This window comes from Apodemus sylvaticus, chromosome 3 (genome assembly GCF_947179515.1).
Source record: "Apodemus sylvaticus chromosome 3, mApoSyl1.1, whole genome shotgun sequence".
In the NCBI taxonomy this organism is placed as follows: domain Eukaryota; kingdom Metazoa; phylum Chordata; class Mammalia; order Rodentia; family Muridae; genus Apodemus; species Apodemus sylvaticus.
This window is the reverse complement of record NC_067474.1, coordinates 73,793,319-73,815,254: the sequence shown is the minus strand read 5'-3', so window position 1 is coordinate 73,815,254 and position 21,936 is coordinate 73,793,319. Positions and strand designations below refer to the sequence as shown.

Below are 21,936 nucleotides of genomic sequence, written 5' to 3'. Positions count from 1 at the left end.
ACCTGGGTGCAGAGTGGAGATCCTGACCACCAGCAACATCCCCCTTAATGTTTAAGTCAAGCTTACTTTGGGACTGTGCATGTGACTGAGGTGAAAGCCCCAAGCCGGGCAGCTCCGTGGGTAGACAGAACGGTTTACTGGGCTCACACTACCATGTTTGTCTCCTCAGGTGGGGGCTGGGAGTGGTGCTGCAGAGGGGAGAAGCAAAATGGTAGAAAAGCAAGCAAACTGTATGTGACAGTCAGTGGTGGAGGTCTTTGAGCTAATATAGGCTGTTTGGATTGATGGGGGAGTAGGTGGCCTTTGAGGCAGTTAGCCTTTGGTGGTAGATTACGGGAGGTTCCTGGAACAGAAACCCCCAGAAGAAAGCCTAAAGAAAGGTTTCTGTTTACCCAGCCAGAGTCCTATTTAGGACTTTGTCGCCCACTCTGCCATTTGGGGGGCCACTTTGGACCCAGTACTGTGCAAGCATAAGAACTTGAGTTTGAATCTCCAGCATCCAAGTAAAATGTGGGGTATGGCTGCCTGTGTATAATGGAGACAGGAGGATCACTGAGCTGGCTGCCTGCCAGCTAAGCTCCAGGTTTACTGAGAGACCCTGATAGCACAACATAGAGCCCAAGCGGGAATAAAAGGAACTTTCAAAGTAACGAAGACCATGTCAGCAGTTACTTTCTACCTCAATGGGCCAAGGGTCTTTAAAGTCTGTGGAGCATGGGCTTCCTTTGTTGTAGTAGGAACCAACTCCCCCCCCCCCCCCACACACACACACACATGCTGCTGTTTGTTTGGGCAGCTGTCTCTCGCACAGGCCGAGCTGCAGAGCCAGTGGGAAGCTAAATGTGAGCAGCTTTTGGCCTCTGCAAAGGATGAACACCTGCAGCAGTACCAAGAAGTGTGCGCGCAGAGAGATGCCCAGCAGCAGAAGCTGTCTCACCTTCAGAACGAGGTACTTCTTTCCCTAAGTTGGCTTAATAGCACAAGACCTCCAGCTGGGGGTGGGGGGGTTGTTCAGCCTTTTGAGTCTAGGCAATATTGATAGCTAGAAAACACAGCCAAATAGTCTAACTTGCACTCAGTTATCTTTTACATGTTTTCATAGGGTGGTAGGTCAGAGACAAAAAAGGCAGTATTCTGGGACTTGTTTCCCACTATTTGATCTTGCATATATTAAGCAAATATTTTCTGAACTTCAGTTTGGCTCTAGCTGTTGCAGGATTTTCCATGTCCAATAATATTAGGACAGTGGAAGGCCTTTGATTGGACAGGAAAAGGGAGGCGGAGCTAGGAGTTGGGGGTGGGGGGGACAGAGGTCACAGGAGAAGAGAGGAGAACCAAGATGGCTTCGGATGTGGACCTGTGTGGCATTTACTAGCCACAAGCAGCTAAGTTTTTATAAGGTTAGAAATATTGGGATAAAGCTTTTATTATCAATTGGCTCTTAAATTACTGTATTGACATCTTGTAAATTGTGATTTTATTGATACATAAATCTGATTGGTTAATTAAGCTTTAAGAGTTTTGATTTACTTGGTTACTGGAATGTGGGTCCGCCAATTATAGGGGTTTATGGCAGAGAGAACACAGCTGAGCGGGATCCCGCCAGAACACGGTTGTCGGGGCCTGGCGGGTTGGGAGAGATGACGGATTTTTTTTTTTTAATAATTCCTGCAGCATCTAGCCACTATGTTAGCTAAAGAAAGGACACACAAAAGACTCTGCCCTCCAGAAACACATAATCACAAAAAAAGAGATAAGTGATTAGGTGCTCTGAGGGGAAGTGCCTAGCGGGGCTGGGAAGGAGTCCCAGTGGAGGTGACTACTGAGGAGAGCCAAGGACAGGTAGCTGTGGTAAGGCAGATGGATGGAGTGTGGGCTTTGGTGGGATATTTATATGTGAAAAAGAGATCTGGGAGGGGACTTGGGGCTGTGCGATGTCAGTCCCTTGTCTGAAGGGCAGTTCCTTGCATCTCCAGTTAAAACCCTTTGATGTGGAGGTCTTGAATGCAGCCTTGGAGGTGAATAGGTTGCTGGATATCTGTATGTGGCTAGCACTCTCCACACCACCTCGTTTTCATTCTGTTCTTGACTCATTGGGAACAAGTCAGCATCCTTGATGGAAGTCAGAGTGAAGCTGCAAGTTGATTGTGAGGAAGTGGGGTGACCTGCATCAGCTGGTGTGGAGTGAGGACCACGCGGGGCCAGCAGAGCTAGGCGAGGTCAGGACTTGTGCTCAGAATGGTTCTTATGTTTCCTGGCCATCAGTCATCCAGGTCCCCAAAGCCACAGCCCCAGTCTGTTCATTTCGCAGTGCTTAGCTCTCCAGGCCCAGATTGCAGCCTTCACTGCACAGAATGAACACATGCAGCGACTGGAGAAGAATAAGACCCAGGCACCTGTAGGCAGAGCTGCTGCTGACCCCTCGGAGAAGGTGAGCTGGCATTCAAAGAAGCAGCAAAACCTATCACAGCAAGGCAGTGAATGTGCTTATCAAGTATTCAGAAAAAATATGTGTTACTGACACATTTCTCCAGCTTTACTGATGCATCACTTGTCTGGGATAACAACTAACTTCAGAATCGTCCACTCTGGTAGCAAGCCCAGAGAGACTATTCCTCTGAAGCTTTGGCAGACATGGCAAGTGCCCTTAAGTCATAGAGAGGGGTTGGAGGGTAGTGCTGCACCCAGAACCCAGCATCTACTAATCCCCGTGGCCAAGGCCACAGCTTTCCATGGTAGTCAGAGTTGAATTGTCATCAGATCAGTAAATGGGCAGTCTTGTATACTCAACCATCACTTGATGGGGAATTCTTTTAGCTCCTCCTTCGGTAAAAGATGTTTGACTCCCTGGTTGGTGGCCTGCTGGGAAGAGGGGAGGGAGCTGGGGCTGTGACTGGGATATAAAGTAAAGAAAAAGAAATTAAAATTTTTAAAAAAGAGTTCATTACTTAAAATTGTTTCTCCACAGTGGCAGATCTCAATGTTACCAGCCATTCATGAGCATCTCTGTCCCTCTGTAGAGTTCTAACTCGGCAATTCGACGTATTACTTAATGCCTTGAGTTCAGTAGTATGCATTTTTGATCTCGGCTCAGGTCAAGAAGATCATGAACCAGGTGTTCCAGTCACTGAGGGGAGAGTTTGAGCTGGAGGAATCTTATGATGGCAGGACCATTCTGAGGACCATCATGCATACAATCAAGGTACATCCAGAAGGCTGTCAGCGGGTTCACTGGAATGGGCATTTTGTTTAATTACCTTCTAAGCACTCATTCTAAGTGATGGGAGCCCTGGAAATGACAAATGTCCACATGGGTGTGGCCAGCCTCTTCCCACAAGAGAGACTGAGTTGGGTGGCAGCTGTGCTTCTGAGAACAAGGACCTGTCAGTGCATGCTGTCTTCCTGTCAGTGTCACCTCCTCCTTGGCTTTTGAACAGATGGTGACGCTGCAGCTGTTGAACCATCAGGAGGAAGAACAGGGAGGTGGCAGCAGTGAGGAAGAGGAGGAGGAGGAGGAGGAGGAGAAGCCCCTGAGACCTTCCCTGGAGCAGCCAGGCCCTGCCACCCCGGGGATGCCTCCAGTACCAAGTGGGGAGACGCAGGAGGCTCCCAAGGTGCTGCCAGAACACATAGGGGAGACCACGCCACCGCCTCTCCAGGCTCTCCCCATGCCAGAGAATGGTACACAGATGAGGAAAGGGGAGCCCTCAGAAGCAGAGCTACCCTCAGAAATCGAAGACAGTTCTCTCCCACCTGAGCCAGCTGGCATCCCAGCCCACAGAGTCCTGGGGCCCCCGACTTCAATCCCACCTAAACCTCCAGGACCTGTAACTATGGACTCTGAGTCTGAGGAGACACTTGCTGCTGACCAGAGAACAGTGCAGCCTAACAGCCTACTGGGAGAAGAACATGTTGGGGAAGTAGCTACAGATGGCCTACTGCAAGGGAACTCTAGGAGACTGTCACTGACTCCAGACCCTGAGAAGGGAGAGCCACCAGCCTTGGACCCTGAAAGCCAAGGAGGAGAACCTCAGCTCCCTGAGCTCAAACAGGCTGAGGACGTTAGTAGCTCTGGTCCCCGTGAGACATTGGTGGCCACAGAGCTTGCCTCAGCAGCTGCAGGAACATCCCTCAGACACAGCCAGGACTCCCAGCACTGCAGGTGTGGATCTGAGCGGGCACAAGATGGCTGGCTGTGAAAGTGCTTTCTCTTTCTTAGAGTTGACGTGGGTGCTGTACTCATACATTTTCTTATCAGCAGCTCTACATACAGGGCTCTGTGGCAGGCAGGCAGGCAGGCACCGTGGTAGTGTGGTAGGCAAGGCAGGCATGGTTTATCAGTCTGAGGAGTTCACAGGCTAGTGGGGAAGGCAAATACATACTTCCATATTATAACAGTGAGGTAAGTGATAACAAAAAGAAACTGTGCTAGTATTGAGATTAAGGAGGGGGAATCCTGTTAAAATGGGTGGTTGGGGAATGCAGCTAAGAGGATAGACTGAGAGTCATCCAGACTGACAGCAGGAAGAGATGGCAGAGGAGCACACACAGGTACTCTGGTGGGATGGACATCGTAAGGAACTAAATGGAGCCAGAAGGGGACAGGTGGGGTCAAGCTGAAGTTGGAAATAAAGGGCCAGGCTATGTGGCATTTCGTGTCACTATTACAGCTTGAGTTTTATGCAAGTACAATGAAAAGCTAGTAAAAGGATTTAAGCAGAGTAATGGAGTCTGACTTATTAGCTCTGGGAATTGTGCTGACTGTAGACTATGGAGGGGCTGGCACCGGGTGCAGTCTGTAAGGACAGAATGGAGACTGGGGGAAATGACATACAGTGTGAACTGGGGGAATGGGGCAGGGCGGAGACTACGGAGGGCTAACTCAGTGTAGACTGTAGAGGGGCTAATGGACTGTGGAAGCCATCGTATAGGGTGTGGTCTTTGGAGGAACAGATGCACAATGTAGGAAGAGAGATTTTAATTGAGTGAGTGGGTCTCACTTCAAGGCCCATACCCTTGAAGTTGGTGGGCACTGTGACCTGGACAGAAACAACAACATGTGTCTTGATTCTCCTTCAGTCTCTCTGGGGAGGAAGAGGACGAGCTGTTTAAAGGGGCAACTCTGAAAGTTCCGAGGCCCACAGCCCAGCCTGAGGAGGAGGACGAAGATGAGGTGGTAAGGAAATCTCAGGCTCTGCTGAGGCCTCACACCAGCACCTGGGGGCTCTTCCCTGCAGGCTCAGAGACGAGAGAAGGAGTGTGTTGGTGGCTTGTTTCCTGGACTCTGTGTACAGGACCCTGTGGGAGTAAGCTTGGGGCTCAGCATGGACAGCTCTGTAAACACAGTGGCGATGGCCAGCTGCCACTGTGCTCTTAAGAGGGCACTGTCAGCTCTAGGCCCGGGGAGTCATTCCTATTTGGAGCGAGGGAAGGTGGGAAGGATTCTGAAGACTGGCTTGTTGAGTCTCCTCATCCCTAGACAAAGAGATGGGTCAGAAGGGTCATTCAGGAAGCCGCTCGTGGGGCCACTCGTTTCTCACCTGGCCCACTTCCAATCTGCTGTTTGTCACCTTAACACCCTGTGGAGCAGGTGGCTTCAGTGTTGACAGCATAGCTTCAGCTTAGGGAGCAGGAGAGCCAGGGACAACAAGGAAAGTTGCTGGCAGAGCCGGGATTGGAGCCCCGGCTTGCATCTGACACGTGACCATTTTAGCTCCGTAATGGGAATTTCACTGCCAGGAGTGTGTAGAGGAGACACGAGTATTAGACTCAGTCCGGCTCCAGGACAGAACTCTGAGACTGAATATGGGCAAAGCTTATTGCTCTTCTACCACCACCCACCTGGAGTGTCTTCTGCTTTTTCCAGAAGGCAGTGACACCTGGAACCTAGCTCAGGTGACTCAGAGCCCCTCCCTCTTGCCAGCCGTCAGAGAAGGTGTATCAACTCCTCCTATTAGCCTGCCTTCCTGAGAATTAAGTTTGCATTTGAGAATACTAACTACAAAGTCTGCATAGAAATTGAAGGGAATACTGTCATTTCCATCAAGTTAATAATCTGTTTCTTGGGTACTCAGAAAAATATATCCTCATTTAACCTTCTACTGATACGTCCTATAGTACAGAGGGTTGAGGCTTGGGGAGATTAAATAATGTAACTTAGGTTATATGATGAGTAAGCGCCAAGCAGACCCTTGGCCAGAACAAAACAGAAGCCACGGCCCACACTTCAGAGTCCTGCATGGGCACTTTTCAAGAATGCTTAGCTGATGTCTGCAGAGAAATACAGGTCTGCTAACGGATGGCCTAGAGGGTGAGCCCAGTCTCCCCCTGGCCCAGCTCCCTGCTTAGCAAAAGCTCACAGAGAAGACAGTGTCTCAGAGATTAGTCCAGTGTTATCCTTGTCTGCAGTCACAAGCCCTGTTGTCACCCTAGCAAACCAGAGGAAAAGCCAGAGTTCAAGCCATGAAGAGTAGGAGAGTCTCCTGCATGGCACAAAGGCCTGACACAGGAAGTGCAGAAAGACAGGATGTGCATTTTGGCTCACAGTTTCACAGGTTTAGTCCCAGATGGGTTCACTTCATTGCTGTTAGGCCTGTGGAAAGATGTGTAGAGAAACTGCAGGAGAAAAGAAAGAAGTGAAAGACTGAGGGAGGAGGGCCAGAGCTCCCCCCTCCTCTGAGGGCAACCTCTGATCACCGGAGACTTTAGTGGGCCCCACCAAAGCAAAGTTCCCACCACCTCCCAATGCTCCCAGGCTGAGGCCTGAGCCTTTAACACGGTAACCTTTGGCAGGGGCTCAGAGGCGTCCTGGCACGCGTTAGCCCCTTCATCCCACTCCCGCATTAAAGAGATCATGGCCTACCTTTGCACCTTTTTTTTTTAATCTCTTGGGATATTCTACTTGAGTTTGCCTCTACATACACATTTTTATGAGTTTGGCTGGCCACCTCAGGCGACAGCTGGCTTTCAGATATGACTGTCATCTTCTCCAGTCCCAGGCTGCTTTGCTTCTCTTTCTTTCTCTTATCCCATCTCTCCTCAGTGATCCTTGCTTTTTGACATGAAATGTGTAAGTTGGCATATCTGTCCAATCAGTACACTTGTTTCACAAATAAACTACAAAATCAGCCAAGTAAAACTGGTCTTTTGTCTCTGTTGAAAGCCGGCTTTCCTCTGTGCCTCCTGTTCCATCTGTATCTGAATAAATGTTTCTGTTCTGTGCCCACAAACCTGTCCTTCCAGTTCTCCTTCTTTCCAGCCAGAGGCAGGGCAGTCACTGGACCACTTCTTAGGCAGGAAGCCCCCTGGGCAGGGATGTGAGGACTGACCTCTCTTTCCTGTTTTGTCAGAGCATGAAGGGACGCCCGCCTCCAACCCCCCTTTTTGGAGATGATGATGATGATGACGATGACATTGACTGGCTGGGGTGAAGACCCAGGAAGCAGGCATGCGGGTGTCTCGCCCAGCCCTTCCCTAAGCATGGTTTGCACAGCTGGCCTCGCTCGGGTCTAGCTGAGCCTCAGGGTGCAGTCCTGGTGAACGTTCTGAGGGTAGTGGTTCAGGGCTCCGAGCCCCGCCTGACCTGCTGAAGAGGATCATGAGGCTGTCTACAGAACTGGTGTTGTAACAGCCCTCAGAGAGTGGCCCTACCATGGAGGAAGGGCTGGGAGGGCCGCCTGCAGCCAGTCACAAGCATCCTGCTATCTCTCCCAAGCCCTTTCTTGCCATTCATTCTCAAGTTGACCTGGAAGCCCTCCTGCTCTCCCAGGGTTCATCAGAGCTGCTGCGACAGGGTCAGTGCCCTCCTCAGTACAGGGGAGTCCTCCTCAGAGAACTCAGATCAATCATGCTGGCCTAGAATGTGGCTCTGGGACATGAATCTTCTCTCTCTGCCTTAAATCTTATAAAAGAGGTCAATGGGTATTTGGAACTAACAAGACTAAAATATCTATAATAAAACTTGACTCGGGCCCTTGAGGAGAAACTGAGTTTGGTTTCCAGGACTGTCGTGTTCCTTCTTGGGATCCTTAGGAGGGGAGTTGTAACTGGGTCAATTAATGTGCACAATTTCCCTTGGCACCTGCTCTTGAATTTGAAGGTTTTCAAAGAATCACATGGCTCCAGTTCCAGCTTACCACAGCTGCATACATTTGAGGGACCATGGTTATCTGAGAACCAGTCCAACCCTGCACTGGGTGAGGAGCCAGGCAGGGCAGGGAGGGGACTCCTCATAGTCACTGTTTATGGTATTCGAGGGGTTCTCCTAGTCCCTGTAAGCCCTGGGGGCTGACACTATTGCAGAAAAGAACACGAAGAAAACACTTGTGGCCTTTTACTATTCTAGGACCTTCCAAAGACAATGCAGCCCATCTTAACAAAGAATAATTAACAAAAATGTTCCATGATTTTAAATGTTTGTAAGATTCTATCCTGAATTCCCCCTGTATCTGGCCATTACCCATGCAGGCTTTGAGCCTGACTCCTACATTTGGGCATAGGAAGCATTGAGAAAGTCTCTATTAAATGGTTATTTAAACAAGTTACTTTGACCACTAAACCTAAGTTTTCTCCTCTATAAAATGTGGATAACACTGTCTTCCGCAGTGGCTGATGACGGTGAGATAGTCTGTATACAGTACCAGTCATGACAGAAGACACTGTTATCCTCATTTTTTTAAAAAAAAGTTACTTTTTTTTTGATAGGTGTGTTTGGCCTGCATGTGCATCTATGTGTATGCAGAGGCCAGAAGGCAGCAGAGCCTCTGGAACTGGGTGTGACAGTTGGGAGCTGCTATGGGTGCTGAGAACCAAACCTGGGTCCTCTAAAAGGGCAACAGATGCTGTTAACCGCTGAGCTGTGGTCCGGCCCTCTTCCCAATGTTACAGAGGAGAGAGTGGGCTTAGAGAGCAGAGTAACCAGCCAGTGACACAGCCAGCAAGCAGGACAAGAATTCTGATCCTGCCCAACTGACCAAGAGCTGAGCTCTTGTCCTCCATCCTTGCCTGTCCCTGGGTAAGAGGGCAGGAGCCAATCCTGTTGCTGGAATCCTGCTCCAGGACTGGGTAGCTCAGTGGTAGAGCACCTGCCTAGCATGCACCAGCCCTAGATTCCTCTAGCACTGAAGAAAAAAAGAAAAATTCTGGCTCCTGGCCCCACCTCCCAATCTGAGAGAATTCCCAGCCACCGTGGAAACAAAGAGCAAGCGTCATCTCCAGTGTGAGCCCACGTCTGTACCACAGGCGCCATGTGACCTCCGCCCTCATCAGAGTTGGTGAGGAGACACTGAGTGCCACTCTGCTGCTCATCCTCAGGTGACTGTCTCATGCGTGGGAGTGAGGATGATTTAAAGACAATTAAGTAGGAAAATCACCACCTTTCTGACTTGGCTCTGAAGAATATTAAAATGTTACCAAGTGTAACCATATATTCATTCTATAGACCATACACAAGCATTTTATAAAGACCCCTACTCCACAAAAGTCTCAAATACTGTAACTGTAACAAGACAGTAGTAAGTTGAGAAACCCGACAATCACTCATGGAAATGTCCATCCCAATAGTGCCCCGGGAGCAGTGCTGGTCAGCACAGGCTGTCACCAGTCCACCGGAGTGGGCAGCTGTGTGGCGGCAGCAAGCAGCCCCACAGATGCCCTCTTCCCCACCTCTGTGGCACTTGCTTCTTACTGCCAATGGAAAGATGGCTGGGGTTTTGCTTCTGCCCCCAGGAAGGGAAGGTGCTCACTGTCGTGCCAACGTGGTGTTTACAGTCTGCACGACAGTTACTCTTCTTACAACAGGCCCTTGTTCCAAGCAGTGACTTGTTACATGAACCTAACATGACTAATCTACCTCCAGGTACATTTCCAGCCTCAGATTTTCTGCACAGAGTTTTCTTTATCACATGTAATCTTAGTCCTTAGTCTCACAGAGTGTCCCCCAGCTCCTGCATTGGTAATGTGTACTGGAAAGAGAAGAAACAGACCAATAAGCACTGTTCAAAAAATAGAAATTTATTAAAGTGTATTTGTTTTTAATTCCCAAAGTTTCTTAAAACCATCTTTTCATTGAGCCCATGAGGTACTTGAACACAGACATTATATAGTATGCAGCAGTGATTGTGTGTGTGTGTGTGTGTGTGTGTGTGTGTGTGTTTGTCTGTCTGTCTCAGGCTGGCCTGCAACTCTCTATGTAGCCCAAGCTGGCCTCAAAGTCACAATCTCCTGCCTCAGTCTCCCAGATACTGAAGATTACAGGTATATGTCTCCATTCCTGTCTTTTCTGTGTAAAGTGAAAAGGCTCAAATATCTGGAGTCCTCTTAACTCTTAAAATGACCTAGCTTTGGTTTGACTGATATTGCACCCTCGGGCAGCTCCCAGCCCCCAGCACAGCCATGCTGAGTCAGTGCTAAAGTGACTGACTCATTTCCTACCAGATCATTAGGAGTTAGCAGTCAGTAAATATAAGGGGCGGTCAGCTGTTACTAGATGCTGTCCTCTGTGGTGCATAGGCAGGGCCCTGAGCACTAACCTACTGCAGGCAGTGCTGTCAGACAGGAAGAGCTCATCTGCACAGAAGACAAGCCCACAGCCTCAGTTACCGTCCAGGCGCTCTGCCTTTAATCAGCATCAGCCTTCCCTCAAGAAGGGAAGACACATCTCAACAGACACTGCCATCCATCCTGAATACAACAAGTTCATTAGAAATTTTGTTTTGTATGAATGTGCAAATTTGCCAACCAGGAGTTGAAAAGCTTGTTTTGTCAATGACAATCCTCATGTGTTCCAAGGCAAAAAGGTAAGAACAAGGAGCTGGTGCAGTCCATCCCCTAAAGACTGGAGATGACCCCGACATAAGGCACAGAGCAGAAGAGAGCATCCAGGTTCCATGGCCTTCATCGCTGAAGCTCTTTGGAAAACTTTAATTTGCAGTCAGAGATCTGTGTCACAGGCTGCCCACCCTACCTCCAGCTTCCGGTATCTCCATGTTCCCTTTGGTCACAGCTACTTGCTTAAGGCACCACAGGAGCCTGGGCCCTATGTAGGCTGGGGAGGGAGGTAGCTTCAATGGCTTCTAAGCTCCAGGGACCATTTGCAGGCTTCATCTCGGAGTCACCAGGAACCAGGAGAGAGGTGAGCAATGGCTATCACATGGAACAGCAGCTGGAAGTGCAACATCTGGAACAGAGGCCCAGCTCTCTCCAGCCCTCAGCACTGCACATCCCTGGCTCACTAAGTCATGTTGAGAAGTGGGTAGGCCAGGTAGTAGCCCACAGCCGAGCCCAGGACCACACCGAGGAAAATCCAGGTGTTGTAGGACATAACAGCCAGCATCACAAAGTAGCCAATTACCACCTGAATGACATGGACTAGGGACTGGCCAAAGTAACACAAAAACCACCTAGACATAGAAAGAGAAACAAATTAGATAAATAGCAGATAATGCTTTACTAGGGGGGAGAAGACCCAAGCCACAGCATAACATCTAGCAGAGATTTCTCTCCAAAGAGACATCTCCACCACATTTAGCTCTTAAGTTTCCTGCTATCCTTGGCAAATGGGGAAACCATTATCGTTTATGTAGTCAATTTTGTCTGATAAGGAAGAAGAGGAAGTCATCGAGAAGGCAGTGTCTCTCCCCTGAATTGAATGTAGGAGGTGGGGTAACGATGAAAAGGACAGGGACTTGATGCCTGTTCAGTCTGGCCTACCACAGGCTCTGAACCTTTGTGAGTGCTGGTTTTCTTATCAGTAAAACACTGAACGAGCCCCCTCACAGGGTGGGTATGAGGGCATGAGGCACCCAGGTAAGGTTGCTGGCGATGTAGCAGGCAGGCTTGTTAAGCATACATGAGGCCGCAGAGAGGGCAGACTGGGGCCTGTAAAGGTGGCCTGAAGAGAGTGGGACCAGAGCACAAGAAAGGATGCCTCCCTCTCCCACCCCGGGGACCAGGCTGGTGGCAGTTCTTGCTTTAGTACAGCTGCAGATCTAGGTTTGAGAGCCTGGCAAGACCTATGGGAAGGCCAAGTGCCATGCCTGCTGTTTGACAGAGGCCTGCAGTACAGGTTTGAAGTTCTCTGCAGAAATCCTTAGGATCCTCCCAGGAGGCTGATTGATAGATAGCTTTGGCTCAGACACCACGGACCCAGGATCTAGTTCATCTTACTAAATACTTCTGAAGCCCAAATTATCTTTCTGTGCATAAGGCTAAAGTTCTCTGGGTAAACCCAACCACCTCTCACGGTGAGGGTGGATGCTTTGGCCTCCCTTCCACCTAGGGTTTGTACCTGAGGCGGGTCCTATTGTCTGAAGTTGATCTGGAACCTGTAGAATCCTGGTCTTGTTCCAAGATGAGCTGCTGGCTGGTGGTAGGAGGCAGGCTCCCCAGAGTCTTGTGAAGCAGCTTGGCTTTGCCAACCTTGATGCCCTCATACAATACAGCCAGGAGTAAGACTACCAGCACTGAGAGAGCCATGCCTGTGAAGAGGCCAAGTTGAAAAGTCTGTTTTGGTACCCACATCCTGTATGGTGACTACAGATGACAGTGTGCCACGTTTCACAAAACATGATGTTGAATGTACACAGCCCGTACATGAACTGAAACATCACAAAGCACCATTTAGGATGGATGAATTTTGCTAATTCAAAATAAATAAGCTGGTCAGGTGTGGTGGTGTGTGCATTTAATACCAGCACTTGAGAGGCAGAGGCAGGCAGATTTCTGAGAAGAGGGAGGGGAGAGAAGAGGAAGAAGGAAGATGAAAAAGAGGGAAGAAGGAAGAGAAGAAGGAACAAGGAAGGAGAGAGGAAAGAAGAGGAGGAGGAAGAGGAGGAGAAGGAAGAGAAGGAACAAGGAAGGAGAGAGGGAAGAGGAGGAGGAGGAAGAGGAGGAGGCGGAACAAGGAAGGAGAGAGGGAAGAAGAGGAGGAGGAAGAGGAGGAGAAGGAAGAGAAGGAACAAGGAAGGAGAGAGGGAAGAGGAGGAGGAGGAAGAGGAGGAGGAGGCGGAACAAGGAAGGAGAGAGGGAAGAAGAGGAGGAGGAAGAGGAGGAGAAGGAAGAGAAGGAACAAGGAAGGAGAGAGGGAAGAGGAGGAGGAGGAAGAGGAGGAGGAGGCGGAACAAGGAAGGAGAGAGGGAAGAAGAGGAGGAGAAGCAGCAGCCACTGCCAGCATGGGCACAAGCTTGAGTTCCCAGCACTGGAGGAGCAAACAGAACCAGACCCACGGTTTGCTGGCTAGCCCAGCCTAGCATACAGAGCGTAAGGTCAGTTAGAAACCATGTCTCAAAAACAACAAAGATGTCATATGATAAATGATAGCCAAGGTTGTACTCTGACATGCACACAAAAGTAAATCGGCTTCCACACATAAGTCCACATACATATATGTGCCAGTGCATATAAATAAAGAAGCAAGCTGGATGTTGGACACAGCATGTACATAATTCCAGGTCCTCTGATAGCTGAGGCAGACGAACTACATGTTCAGGGCTGCCCTGAACTACAGAGTAGATCCTAGGCCATTCTAAACAACTTAGTGAGACGCTATCTCAGAATGTAAAAAGGCCCGGAAACAGAGTGCTTGCCTAACACAAGTGAGTTCCAAGGTTTGGTCCACAGTGTCCCAGAACAAGAAAGTCAAGTTGCAGAGCTAGCCTGGCAAACACTGCTTCTCCTCTGGACACTTCTCAGGGGCCTGGTCCAGGAGGCCCGAGAGCCCAATTCCCAATCCCTCTGAATCCGCTCCGCCACCTGTCTCCTCTTCCCACCATCATTAGGCTCAGACCTTCATCACCTTATAGGTTCGTCCCCATATGCCCTACCCACACCCTCTTTCCATCATGGGATGGGAGCCATGGTCCGTCCCTTTAGCCTAGGAGAGTCAAAGGGTCAGCCAATAAGGATGGGATAGTGCTATGTAACTTCCAACTGTATGTGAATGTGAATGCGTATATGAATATGGATATATGTGTGTATGTGAATATGGAATCTGTGTATTTGTTCATGTGTGCATGTGTGTGACTGAGTGAACTGTGAACCCCATTTACTGCAAAAACCTGTTTCTACTTGTGGTGTGGCTCAGCTCTAGCACACGCCTTTAATCCGAGAGCTTTCCGCTTATTATAAACTGGATTAAATAGAGTCAACCATAGGTCAAGATCAAGCAACAAGCTGGCAGGGACTGAACATAGGAGAAAACCATAGAGTACGAGGAAGTCAGGGGGATGGAGAGACGGGACATAGCTGGCAGGGACTGAACATAGGAGAAAACCATAGAGTACGAGGAAGTCAGGGGGATGGAGAGACGGGACATAGCTGGCCGGGAATGAACATAGGAAAAAAACCATAGAGTAAGAGGAAGTCAGGGGGATGGAGAGAAGGGACGTAGCTGACAGGGACTGAACATAGGAAAAAACTATAGAGTAAGAGGAAGTCAGGGGGATGGAGAGAAGAAAAGTATAAGGAAGGGAATCAGTTCCGGGGTTACTGAGAGGGCGTGGAGGCGTTTCCTTTGGGATGGAGGAAGAAGAGCCGGGTGCTTTCGCTGCCTCTCTGAGCTAGCAGGCTTTCACCCCTGCATCTGGCTCCCAAGTCTTCATTGGCAAACGTGAATTATTGAGATTTTGTTTTAAAAAAAAAGTGTAGAGGCTGGGGTCCATACTAGGTGTCCCCTCCTAGTGCTCTCTGCCTTGTTTTTGATACTGGGTCCCTCATTGAAGATAAAGAGAAGATGTCCGGAAGCCCCAGGAATCCTCCTGCCTCTTCAATGCTAGGACTATGGGCTGGGAATTAAATTTAGGTATTCGAGCTTTCTCAGCAAGCTCTTTAGCAACTGAGCCATCTCCCCAGCCCCTGGGGTAGGTTTTTAAAGTCTCCTGCATTTCACCGGAGTTCTCTTAGGATACCTGATCTCAGAAGCTCGCCATTCTGCTATGAGGGAGCCTAGGCTACAGAGGGGCGCCACTGGGAGGCTCAGACAAGAGGCCTGGCTGAGGCTGTAGTTCACAACCAATACCCTCTCAAGAGACCGTAACCAGCCACCGCGTGGCTCCACTGCACAGGGCCCTGAGTGCAGAGCACTTAGTTAGCACGATCAGTCCACAGAACCTTGACGAGCTACTAACAAAAGTTCTACCCCACTCCCCTACAGTCTGCAGGGGAGGCTGGACAATGGCCATCCACTGACGGGAAGGGCCCATCTGCCATGACAGGCATCCGACCAGCCTCCAGGCTGCTTTAGAATGATAAATGCAAACTTCTAGCTTGCCGTGCCTTGCTTGTCCACAGAAAATAAAGAGAACCCACCTTCTCTGCTGCCTGGCTTGCAAACTGTAAGTCTGACCTTCCCAATTCTTACCTGTAGGGCTGTGGACTCTCCAGAAATCAAAGAGAAGCACGGCCTCATCTGAGAAGATGAAATGCATCTGAAAGAGACAATCTCCATCACAGGGTGCTTGGACACAGAGGTCCCACTTCCCAGGGTTCTCCAGCAGCTGCCTCCAGAGACCTCCTGGGGCTACAGGCTCAAGGGCTGAAAAGGCCATTAGAGGCTGGCCACATGGGAGAGGAGGGGCTTGCCCAAGTGTGACTGAGCCCTGCTCCATGGGGAAGTAAAGGTGGGGAGTGGCTACTCTCACAATGCCAACCAGCTCCAGATAACACAGTGTCCTTTTGTCACAAGAAGATGTCCCCTCTGCTCCTCCAAACTCAATAGGAAGCCCTAGGCCAAGCCTTAAACACTGGCTCAGCCCTTTTGCTTAGTTCTGGAACACACTCCTGGAGTGAGCAGGGAGTCCTCTTTGTCCTTGTGAACCTGGACAGATGTGTCAGAGTTTGTCATGCAGTGCGAAGGACAGATGTCTCCCATCTGTATAGGACATAGCCACTCATTCACTAGACTCTCTGCTGACCCTAGTCTGTGGCCAGCATTGAGAAGGTGGGGAAGAGGGTGAAGCACTTGCCTCAAATATGAGAGGCCCTAGCTTCAACCCCTAGTACAATAATAATAATAATAATAATAATAATAATAATAAAAACATACTGATTCAATCCAACTCCCACTCCCTCAACCCCATCTCATCTTTGGATGGGAAAAGAAGCCCTGAAAGGGAAAAGTATTTTCCCTGGGTGGGCCTCATAACAGACCCTGTAGCTCTCAATGAGTGTTCCAGGAGGACTTGGAAAGGGGGTGGGTTCTCAGAAAGGCTGTGGGATTTTGGACTGAGGCACATTTCCATGCGCAAGCAGATGGACAAACAGGTTAGGTTAGCTGCAACTTTGTCTAGAAACTGCTGGGCATCCTGGCCACGGGAGTGAGAGACACAGTCATATGTCACAGATCATACACATCTACCTTTTCCTTCTCTGCCCTTCTCAAGATTTAGGATCAAAGGATATAATAAAGAATAGTAGGATGAAAGTGGCCATGAGAGTTCACAGCTCCAGTCCCAGCTCTGGGAAGGCTGAGGCAGCTGCACTATTGTGAATTCAAGGCCACTTGGTTCCATAATAAATTCCTGAATGTGGAGGGTTTTGTAAGAATATAGGCTCATATATATGTACCCTTATAGGCTCATATTTATGTACCCTTATAGGCTCATATATATGTACCCTTATAGGCTCATATATATGTACCCTTATAGGCTCATATATTTGTACCCTTATAGGCTCATATATTTGAATGTTTACTCATCAGGGAGTGGCATGACTTGAGAAGGATTAGGAAGTGTGGCCTTGTCAGAGGAAGTGTGCCAATGGACTCTGAGGTTTCAAAAGCACACACCAAGCTTGTGTGTGTGTGTGTGTGTGTGTGTGTGTGTCTGTCTGTGCATGTCTCTGTGCCAATGGATCAGCATGTAGCTCTCAGCTACTGCTCTGGTGCCAAGCTCCTTGCCATGACAATGAAGGACTAACCCTGAAGCCCTAAGTTCTGAGTTAAATGCTTTCTTCTGTAAGATTTGCCTTGGTCATTGATGTCTCTTCACAGCAGCAGAAGAGTGACCGAGACACAGGCCGACCAGGAGTAAGGTGAGTTATCATCTCAGAAACACAAAAGGACGGTAGTGCAAACCAGATGTGTCAATCAAGGGCTTTCTGGAGCCTGAGCACCATCCCAGGGAACCTGCCAGAAGACGTTGTGCGGCCATTCACATGCCGTGACAGTCAGTGGGCTTTCTTTCCCACGCCTGTCAAAGCTAAAGGAATAGTTTTCAAATTCCATGAGCGCCACAGGCTCCTAAGACACTCTCTGAGAGATGAACTCTGGAATCAAGTAAATCCGAGAGCAGCTGGAACTGGGCAAACTAAAGCTTAACAGCTTTTTCCTGCTAGAAGACAGACCTTAGACCCTTGTCCCCTGCCTGCTTCCCACTCCATTTTCTTGTTGCACAGGATCTAACTTGGGAGAGTGTCAATCTGTGCGCATGTTGTCCAGCAGGTGTTTTGCCCACGCAGACCGGCTTCAGAGTTCATGCTCTCCACACAACCTCAAGGGAAGCCCAAGGCCACACTGAGGTGGTGGCGGCATCAGGAATGGAACCGAGGTCTTCAAACCCAACCTCCGTTTGCCATATGTAAACAGACACTAATCTGTAAAGAAAACCCATAGGCATGGTTGTTTGTAAAAACACCTATATCCATACCTACCTATCTACCTACCTATCTATCAATCTATCTATCTATCTATCTATCTATCTATCTATCTATCTATCTATCCATCCACTCACCCAGAGAGAGAGAGAGAGAGAGAGAGAGAGAGAGAGAGAGAGAGAGAGCCTCGCTATGTGCTGGAACTTGTTACGTAAGCCAGATCTACCTGCTTCTGCCTCCCAAGTGCTGCAATTAAAGGCATGTACCACTTTATCTGTCAAAAATATTATTTTTATTTTAACTATGTGTATAAGTAGGTGTCTCTGTGTGTTTTGTTTGTGAGTGCAGTGCCCACTGAGGCCAGAAGAGGATGCCACATCCTCCTGGAGCCAGTTACAGCCAGTTGTGAGCTGCCCGAGGGTGGCATGGGTCCTGGGACCCAGTCCTCTGCAAGAGCAGTATATAGCCTTAACTGCGGAGCCATTTATCCAGTCACTTTTGTTGTGTGTTAGTCGAGGTCTTTTGTAGCCAGGATGGCCTTGAGAACAGTTCTGAACTCTGACCCTCCTGACCCCACCCTCTGAGTGCTGGGGTCAGAGGAAGGTACCACACTTAGTTTCTGTGCCACGGGGGATCAGATCTATGGCTCCGTGTGTGATTGTTAGTTTTAATATTTCCAAAAGATGTGAAAATAGAAGAGTCAAGGCCACGTTGGGAAAAGAGAAGGGAAGAAGCTGTGGAAGGAGGAAACCAGCGGTGGGAAGATCCCCATGCGCTCGCCATGGTGATGCTCGGGGCTTTCAAAGGATAAAGACATGAAGCAGACAGGACCATGGTATCCGAGGACAGGGAAGTAAAGCCAGCGGTCAAGACTACAGCTGAAAAACAGGATGCCAAGCGGGTGGAGAGAGATTAGGAAGATGGGAGCGGAGCGCAGGTGTGCACAGGCTGGTCCCACACAGAGCGAAGCACAGGCGGGCCACTGAGTGCAGAGACGGCCCCAGAAGCTTAGTGAAGGGCGTCATGTTCCCCTAAGACCCCAGGGCTTTACTAAAAATATTTGTGCCTACTTAGACCTGTCGACCAGAACTCAGGAGAAGAGCTTGAGATGACCCAAATGTCTTGAGATGACCCATTTGAGGAAAGGGTCCTGAAGCTCACTCTGCATGGTACAGTTTGACCAGAGAGGCAAAGCCAAGTGGACAGAACACAGATTTGAAACTGTACATCCTGCATCTGCCTTCCCCTTCTGGTAGGAAGAGCCACACAGCAAGCTCCTATTGGAGCTCAGTCTCCCCACCTGTAAGATGGGGATGAGCACCCCCACCCCCGAAGATGTTCTCTTGGTCTGGCTTTACTTTCTCAGACCCTGTGAACTTGATGCAGAGAGGCTCCACTGAAGACAAAAAAATGACTGTGTCTCTGTCTGTGAGTGGAGAGGACCGTCGCATCCATGTGTGTTCAGACTTGTCCCCTGTAGACCTGGACACAGGGATGACTGTCCTACTCGGCACTCGTGCCTTTCAGTTCTGAAAGGGGTCTGACTTGTGTCAGGAACACAGCTGTGCCTACACTAGAACTAAACTCCCCAAAGACCCTAGATCTTCAGAGACCTGTTTGAATAGCGCCGCCACGCAGCCCTGCGAGCCATGTTTAGCTCCCATCCGATAGATCCCCCAACCCAACACCTCTGCTATTGACAGATAGTTAACAGAGCCTTTGTTTACAGGCCTATGCATTCAGAGTCACACAACTTTCTGCTAACATTCTAGCTTCAGATTGCAGCATGTTCCATAAGCACTCTGGGTATTTCTGGGGCAAATGTCTATAGGGGTATGCCTGGAGAAATGGTCTGACTCATGTCCCCTGTCCCCTAGCAGGTACTGGCCCTGTAAATTATGGAGCAGTCTTGATGAGAAGGTATAAGTAGTCACTTCAGAATCATGCTGAATAATGAGTACTTTGTCTTTTTCTAATATGAAAACAGCACTTGGAAAATATGAATAGCTAAAATAGCACCAAATAGGAAAATAATGTTGAGTTCTATCATCCCGAGGCACTGAGTTAGAATTCTGAATAAGTAGTTAACGGCCTGGGGAAATGCTCACAAAATAATATGGGGAAGCAAGCTATCAGGCATAATTCCATGTATACTGCAGGTGCCTTCATCAGCCTGCAGAGGAGACCTCCCGCACTGTCTCTGCCAGGTGGAGGTAGTGCCAGCACTCCTTCACCCAGTCTGGCTGGTAAAGCAGTTGGCATGAATGGAATGTGTCTAGTAGCTCATTTGGTCACTGGGAGTTTCCACAACTCATTTTATCCTATCATCCTTGGGTCCAGGCCAACTACCTACCTCAGAAGAAACCAAACAACAACAAAGCACAAAGTTTAACACTCTTGGCATCCACAGGAAGACCTATAGACACTTCTCTCAAGCAATCTCTTTTTTTCCTTTCTTTATTCTTTCTTTCTTTTTCTTTTTTATTTCTTTCTTTCTTTTTTTTAAAATTATTTATTTATTTATTTATTTTTGGCTTTTTCAAGATAGGTTTCTCTGTGTAGCCCTGGCTATCCTGGAACTCACTCTGTAGACCAGGCTGTCCTTGAACTCAGAAATCTGCCTGCCTCTGCCTCCAAGTGCTGGGATTCAAGGCATGTGCCACCACTGCCTAGCGCAATCTCTTTTTCTTATGCTAGGAATGTGCAGTCTGAGGTCGATGAAAAAAGGCTGGGAGCATCTGATCTGCTTAGCAGGAGAGTGGGAGACAGGAGGGGACAGAAGGGGACAGAAGGGGACAGGAGGGGACAAGAGGGAACAGGAGTAGGGAGGAGCAGAAAGGAGCAGGGAGGCCCAGTGATGACCTGGAGACAAAGCCACCTGTGGGGGGAGAGGCTTCTGGCTGGGACAGTTGGGAAGCAGGAACAGGAGGCAGCTGGCAGGACAGACTGAAGGGTGTCTTCAATTAGGAGCGCCCATAAGGAACAATTCCATTTCCCACTAAGTTCAAAACTCTTGGCCCCCCTGACCTTCTTCACTTCTGTATTTTGGCCAAAGAAAAAGATTTGAAAACAGCCCACCCAGACTTAGGAAAGGGGACAGCAGCTTTCGGCCGCAGGTCCTGCGGTGAGGTACGTAAGGGCAGAACCCGATCGTGTTCCCACTGGGGACAAATCCGCCTCTCTGGCAGTTTATCGATGCTTTATGCAGGGTGGCACCTCACAGAGGAGGGACCGTGGCCAAGAAGAGAACCATTCACAGGACTTGGTTTCTTTTCTTTCATAAAGAAAAGTGCCTTCGTTTTTAACCAGAGCCCCAAAAGGAGGAAGGCCTGTGTGGTGCTGTTGACTGCCTGGGGACCCTTGTTAAGGACTTCCCATCCATTTCCCGTCCAAGTGGATCTGCAGAAGGTGGGACACCTTTCGACCACACAGCCTGGGTAGGCTTCCTGTTGTACGTTCAGACGCCCTTTGTGACATGAAGAAACAGACGATTTCCTCAGTCTTGCAAGCTGTCATTCTCTGTCAGAGAGCAACCTCACCAGGAAAGGACCTCCGTTGAAAGTCCTACTTTCAGATTCCGAGGGTAGGAAGGATTGGGAGGTGGGGGAGTAACTGGGTCCACGTTAAAGAAACAGTCCCGGGGACCTGCCCAGGGCAGGCCGAGCCGGGGGTGTGTACTCAGGGGCTGAACCCCGCCGGACCTCCCTTGGAGGAAACCTTTCCCGAATGCCCCAAATCGGGAAGGCACGGGGGACAGCTGTCCTCGCTCTCCGCACCACCTGCAGCGTTCCAGCTGGGGCTGGCCTGCCTGTAGTGACTGACTCCGACCTAGCAGAAGGGGACAAACAAACTTCCAGAGCCACAGCTAGCTCTACCAGCCGCGCTCCCCAGCTCGCCTGCTCTGACAGCGTCGCAGACAGATGTCTCTCTCCACCTCGGGGTCGGGGTCTGCGAAGATCTCCCGGGTACCGCCCAGCCCGCCCACCTTCGTCCCCTCCGTCGCGCAGCGCACTCACCGGCATGGCGAGCACACTGGACGGCCGCGCGGGTCGTGTCAGTCCGCTCGCAGCTCGGGACTCAGCTCGGGACTCTACCCGGGACTAGGATTGCAGCTGCTACCGCGCCCTGGCCACGCGAGTCACGTGGCCCCAGTGAAGTGGCGCACGGGCGCCTGGGAGTTGTGGTCCTCCCACGGCCCAGGCCACGCCCAGCGCGGGAGACCCTCGCGCACAACCCCTAGATGCAGGCTGCTCTCATGCAGTCTCCGAAATCCCCAGCGGGACCCGGCAACCTGCAATTGACCTTGCCTTGGCAATTAGCATGAACATGTTTATTACTTTTTCTTTTTGA

At 49.6% G+C, this 21,936-nt stretch overlaps 2 protein-coding genes across 3 annotated transcripts in view; one reads left to right on the top strand and one right to left on the bottom strand.

Moving 5' to 3' along the window:
- Fkbp15 (FKBP prolyl isomerase family member 15) overlaps positions 1 to 7,988 on the top strand; it is a 52,674-nt gene extending 44,686 nt beyond the window's left edge. The window contains exons 23-28 of one of the 2 annotated variants that reach the window (XM_052176579.1): positions 812 to 949; positions 2,312 to 2,431; positions 3,095 to 3,202; positions 3,438 to 4,162; positions 5,080 to 5,176; positions 7,350 to 7,988. In XM_052176579.1, the coding sequence (XP_052032539.1) occupies positions 812 to 949; positions 2,312 to 2,431; positions 3,095 to 3,202; positions 3,438 to 4,162; positions 5,080 to 5,176; positions 7,350 to 7,430 (1,269 nt within the window). In that variant the 3' untranslated portion in view covers positions 7,431 to 7,988. Of the gene's footprint in view, positions 1 to 796; positions 950 to 2,311; positions 2,432 to 3,094; positions 3,203 to 3,437; positions 4,163 to 5,079; positions 5,177 to 7,349 lie in introns of both variants that reach the window. The other variant, XM_052176578.1, reaches the window with a different exon arrangement.
- Positions 7,989 to 9,990: 2,002 nt separating this feature from the next.
- Positions 9,991 to 21,725, bottom strand: Slc31a2 (solute carrier family 31 member 2). Its single transcript, XM_052176580.1, has 4 exons — positions 21,603 to 21,725; positions 15,356 to 15,422; positions 12,287 to 12,476; positions 9,991 to 11,399 (listed from the first exon to the last, which is right to left on the bottom strand). Exons 1-4 carry the CDS (start codon positions 21,606 to 21,608, stop codon positions 11,231 to 11,233), a joined length of 432 nt encoding a protein of 143 aa, XP_052032540.1. The 5' UTR covers positions 21,609 to 21,725; the 3' UTR covers positions 9,991 to 11,230.
- Between the last annotated feature and the right edge of the window lie 211 nt (positions 21,726 to 21,936).

Coding starts and splice junctions, on each gene's coding strand:
- Slc31a2 (XM_052176580.1), bottom strand. Junction 12,477..15,355: donor GAGAGTCCACAGCCCTACAG/GTAAGAATTGGG, acceptor GCCTCTTCACAG/GCATGGCTCTCTCAGTGCTG. Junction 11,400..12,286: donor GACAATAGGACCCGCCTCAG/GTACAAACCCTA, acceptor TTCTATGTCTAG/GTGGTTTTTGTGTTACTTTG.